Source organism: Cryptococcus neoformans, chromosome 1 (genome assembly GCF_000091045.1).
Source record: "Cryptococcus neoformans var. neoformans JEC21 chromosome 1, complete sequence".
NCBI classification, from domain to species: Eukaryota; Fungi; Basidiomycota; class Tremellomycetes; order Tremellales; family Cryptococcaceae; genus Cryptococcus; species Cryptococcus deneoformans.
In genome coordinates, this window is record NC_006670.1 from 550,001 (window position 1) to 555,000 (window position 5,000).

Consider the following 5,000-nt stretch of genomic DNA (forward strand, 5'->3'; position numbering starts at 1 on the left):
TCTTCGACCCTTAATCTCCGCTGCCGCTTTTTCTCCTCTTCTTGATCTTCTTCCGTAGAAGGCTGCGGTTGGGGAGGAGGAAAGGTTCCTGACTCGCTCTCTTCCACAGGTAGCGGTGGCGGTGGTGGTACTGTATCGTCTACGTCTGGTGGCGGCGGCGGGATACCGTCGTCTTCTGGCGGAATAGATGGCTCTTCCTCCTCTCCACTTTCTTCACTATCACTTTCATATCCCCCCAACCCTCCTAGACCTCTCTCCTTCTCTTCTAACCTTCTCTTATTCTCCTTCTCCCCTTTAATATTCCCTTTTACCTTTTCCCATGCATTCCTCCACCTGCCCCTTAGAAACGCAAAGCGCTCGTCGGTAGAATGGTGGGTGAGAATGCGCATCTCGAGAAGGGAAGGATTCGGAGAAGAAAAAATGGAGGTTGCAGTATGTGACATGAGTGTGCGGATCTGAGTCGGAGGCTGCAAATGTGAAAAGATTGGTCTTGTTAGAATAATAATATATCATGGGGTATTATTTTTTGGGATTTCGTCGTCAATCACGCACCTCTTCGTCAGGATCCCATCTCCCATCTACATGCCCAGCCTTTTCGACCTTCCCAGCCTCCAGATCCTCTCTTTCCCTCTCCCTCAACCTCTCCTGCCTCAAAGCCTCCATCCACTTTTTCTTCTTTTCATTTTTGTAAACCTCAATCTCCTCTGGATCAGACAGGTACCAGATTTCTTCAGTATCAGAAGGAAGTGACCATGACGACGAGGATGAGGACAGGGTAGGCGAAGGCGGGGAAACTAGGGAAGTTGTGTTTGGCAGTGAGGGCAAAAGATGTATTATATCATGTCTTGAGAGACGTCAGCAAGTAATCATACTAAAAGGCCATACATAGATGACCAGCTGAAGACTGAGATGAGATACATTCGCATGACCGACATATCAATGGATCAGATACGATATCCGAGCAATTGTATAGCGCAGTTTCACAATGTCATTTGCGCATATAGACATCAAACTATCATCCATTCCTCGGAAAACTAGTAACCCACCTGTCTGCCCAGATCTCATAATCACCCTGCACCTCGCCCGCATACCTGATCAATCCTCCTGTTTCTGTCTGTGAGCTGGACTCTGGGCACGTCAGAGATGCCTCGTAAGAGTGGATGTACGCAGTAGATGGGTACTGCTGCTGTGTTGACCTGGCCGCAGGGGGGCGCTTCGGGGGACGAGGCATTTGGGACATGTAGTGGGGAAGAGAAAAAGAATAACAAGGCAACGAATGATGGAGGAGGCTTCTTCGACGATGATCCTGTTCGGCCATCGCCGCCTGTGTCAAGCGATAACCACACCATAATAAGATAAGACGAGCAAAACGATATATACAAACCAGCGTGTACATCAATTTAGCAGTAATGAGAACAGCCCCGTAATGCGCTTCAGAGAGATCATTATCACTCCCACGTGGGAAGCAATCGGCCCCTTCCCAAGGCAAGCCACACTCACTCTCATACAGACCATACGGCTCCCCTAATCCTCCCCACCCGTCTCACCACTGACATATCATCAACAGTGGAACGAGAGAGCTCCCCTTCCTAGGCTCACCATTAGCGGCGTACTCTACCTCATCAGCTGATCCGGATATAGAGTTTGCTCACAGGCCATATAGCCCAGAGGAGACTTGGCCCAGTGAACTTGGGAACGGCGGACGAGTGTCATGGTCCAGATTTGAAGCCAAGGGAGATTGGCTAGAAATCAGTTATCCGAATGTCAAGTAAGTGTCGAATTGTACATTTTGGGTTTGTGCCAGCGCTTATTCAATCTTCGCGTAGCTGGGATCAGCTGCGATCCGATCACGGATGGTCAGCTCTTCAGTACATGGTGCTGCTCCGGACTCGATTGACCATTCCCAAATCCGGTCACAAACGTCTCACACCTGTCCTTATCAACATGCTCCAACTTTCCGAGTTTGCTCTTGTTCGACAAGGTGCGGACCCTCATACTTCTGGTCCTGTTAGGTGGTATCAGGGCAATAGCTATGGTTTCGGCGGCCCGGCACCTGGCCTAGACAGCACTATCAAACCTGCAGCCGTCAGATTCGAGCGCTCGCTTCTCCTCGAGCCAGGGGTGTACATTATGCTTGCGAGAGCAGTGTATGACATACGCCAGTTTGGTGATCCTGGGCCCGGTAATCCGCCAATCATCAAGATGTCATCAGTCAATATGGTGCATGACACAGAAAAACATGTCACCCAGCTTCCAGAGGAAATGGGAACTTTTCCCAGCGTGTTATCGGGATGGCTGATGGGAGAATGGGCATCTGTTGGGGTACGAGTACCTGAAGGTGCTTTGGAGACAACCGTCATAGATGTTAACAGCGCAAAAGTCATTTACAAGTCGAGGGATGCCGAACCTCTCGAGCGCGTGCTCGCCGTCGAAATCGTCTCAAACATCAGTATAGTCCCTGGGCAGACACGACTTATCCCGATGCGGATCAGACAACAGACCCCCCTATCTCTAGAAGCTCGAACTCTAAGCATCTCTATAGACTTTCAAAGTGGAGGACAAACCCGGGTTCTTCAGTGGTCATTTCCACTTCATCATGTCACTTATGACAGTCATAATCTGACCACGAACAATCCGCACTTTTGGATAACTTGCGCCTCTCCTTCGCTTATTACCGACAGTCATCTCAACCACCTTCCTGCTCATGTATCCTCTGCCATGATCGTTCCTCCCAAGCATTCTGTTCGACACGATGAAGAGAAACCTGTCATATTAGCTCTTCATGGGGCCGGAGTAGATGTCAAAAATTCCGAATGGGGTGAGAGGATGCCAGAAGTACCAGGTGTATGGGCGGTACTACCTATAGGTAAGAATGAATGGGGTGAGGATTGGCACGGAGGAAGCATGGAGGATGCTTGGGCGGCTAGGGCGGCTGTGGAGGTTCTACTCAGGAAAGCCGGTATAGCATTGTCAGATAAAACTGTGTCAGTTTAGATATCACTAAAGTTGACCATTTGCTCATACCGATTGATCAGGATCATCGGCCATTCGAATGGAGGACAAGGCGCATGGCATCTTGCAGCTAGATATCCCGATCGAGTTGTTGGAGGTACGCAAAAAGTCAGCTTAATATTCACATCAAATAACGCTGAATGCGGACTTGTACAGTTGTGGCAGCCTCTGGGTGGCTCACTATTCAACACTACGTTCCGTACACAGATTAGTGAGCTATAAAAAATAGGTTCCGTCAAGGGGATGATCAAAGCTGATCATCTTGATTGAACTAGCACTTCGAATCGCTATGCTGACCCGGCGCTGATGGGTATTTTGCACTCTTCTCTTGCTCCTTATCACAATGACCTCCATTCTTCCAACCTTTCTGATATCCCCATCCTTGCGATACATGGGGCAGATGACGATAACGTACCTCCACGGCACTCTCGTGCTCATGCCGCATTAGTATCTTCGTGGGCAGGTGAAAAGGACAGTTTTATTAAGGTGTTGGAGATTCCAAAAAGAGGACACTGGTGGGACGATGTTCTCAGCTCATCAGACGTTGTCGACTTCATTCAAAAGCTTCCACCTCGTCAAAGCTGGGACGAGCAACGTAAAAAGGGTTACACCCTTACCACGGCTAACCCACAAGAATGCGGTGGAAGAGCTGGTATACGCATTGTGGAGCTGGATACCCCTGGAAGGTTAGTGTGGCCACATCGACGCAGAGATCATTCCGCTCATGCTGTTGTCTAGACTAGCACGTCTGGATGTGAACGCCAGGCAATGGAAGTCGAATCAAACCGCGGAAACGCTTGATATTCGAGGTATGAACGTTCGACGGATCGAAATAAAATCTTTGCAATCATCTCAACATTTTCAAACATACGTCAGATGTCGTCCGTATGGCTTTTCTCCTGTCAACAACTCCATATTAGGTCCCTTGGCCCCTGCGAGAGCCTATGGTCCCATGATCCGGATTCTCTCTTCCCCCGCCTCATTCCATCTAATCATCCCATCGTCTGGCGAAGCCCAGCCGCACCACCTATCCATTGCCAAGCGGATTGCTCACGATCTCTATGTCTACCACAAAGCAGATTGCGATATTATTGCCGACCAAGAAGGATTGGAACGTGTGGCGAAAGGAAAGATAGGGCCAGGTAGCATCATTGTTATTGGCAGACCGGAGAACAATCGGTATACAGAGTGGATGGCCGCAGAAGGAAAGATCCCAAGTGAGAGATGATGATTTTGTGTCCCCATTAATTAAACAAAGTTGACATTGCAACTGTAGTCCAGTTTCCGACCAAAGGCGTTATGGCTATCAGCAAAGACAAAGTAGTGTCTGATAGAGGCGCAGGTACGTATGGCCGTTCTTCTTGACGATGTAAATTGAACTCAGCTTGGTTATTAAAAGGTTTCATCGCGCTTCACCCTCATCCTACCCATTCCGGATCACTGTCCTTGCTCATAGCAGGAAATGATGAATTAGGATTGGAACTTGCAACTCGGCTATTTCCTACTCGCACTGGAGTTCCTGCAAGTCCCATTTGTTAATGAGAAATAGACAAGCCGCTGATCTGAATCAGTTACCTGACTGGGCCATGATTTGTCCCAGGTCCAGATGGCAGGGTGCCAACGGATTGATAGGGGCAGGGTAAGTACAAATCCCTGTATTGAAATCTCGGCTGTTAAAACTTTTTTCCAGGTTCTGGGGCGGTGAATGGGAATATAATGAGGCCATGTCCTGGATGGACAGATAGAATAGAGTAGAGATCCAAGTCCTCCAACACAGGAATCGTATGAAGCTCTTCTTGTTCATTTCCAATGATGAAAATAATGCATATGATGAAAACAATGCATCAGTGTAATACTACGGCGATATATTTACAACACCTAAGAAACATGAAATGATTTGAATGCAATGCTCGAATCCTAAGGAGCTACACCACCCCTTTCCCTGCCTTGGCTTCTTCATTCTGTCGATTATTGAGTACCATCTACCT

General features: G+C 48.4%; 3 protein-coding genes across 3 annotated transcripts in view; 1 reads left to right on the plus strand and 2 right to left on the minus strand.

The window, feature by feature from the left end:
• Positions 1–1,246, minus strand: part of CNA02055 (hypothetical protein) — a 1,348-nt gene extending 102 nt beyond the window's left edge. Inside the window, exons 1-3 of the mRNA XM_024656051.1 lie at positions 1,047–1,246; positions 553–844; positions 1–467 (exon numbers count right to left, since the gene is read on the minus strand). The exon at positions 1–467 is cut by the window's left edge and continues 102 nt beyond it. Coding sequence (XP_024514123.1) covers positions 1–467; positions 553–844; positions 1,047–1,240 — 953 coding nt within the window. The 5' untranslated portion in view covers positions 1,241–1,246. The remainder of the gene's footprint in view (positions 468–552; positions 845–1,046) is intronic.
• A 131-nt stretch (positions 1,247–1,377) lies between these two features.
• Positions 1,378–4,846, plus strand: CNA02060 (hypothetical protein). Its single transcript, XM_024656052.1, has 11 exons — positions 1,378–1,485; positions 1,568–1,768; positions 1,827–2,984; positions 3,036–3,109; positions 3,169–3,223; positions 3,288–3,698; positions 3,751–4,229; positions 4,289–4,354; positions 4,412–4,533; positions 4,584–4,651; positions 4,703–4,846. Exons 1-11 carry the CDS (start codon positions 1,427–1,429, stop codon positions 4,755–4,757), a joined length of 2,748 nt encoding a protein of 915 aa, XP_024514124.1. The 5' UTR covers positions 1,378–1,426; the 3' UTR covers positions 4,758–4,846.
• CNA02080 (hypothetical protein) overlaps positions 4,824–5,000 on the minus strand; it is a 1,516-nt gene continuing 1,339 nt past the window's right edge. The window contains exon 2 of the mRNA XM_567147.2: positions 4,824–5,000. This exon is cut by the window's right edge and continues 1,077 nt beyond it. Coding sequence (XP_567147.1) covers positions 4,981–5,000 — 20 coding nt within the window. The 3' untranslated portion in view covers positions 4,824–4,980.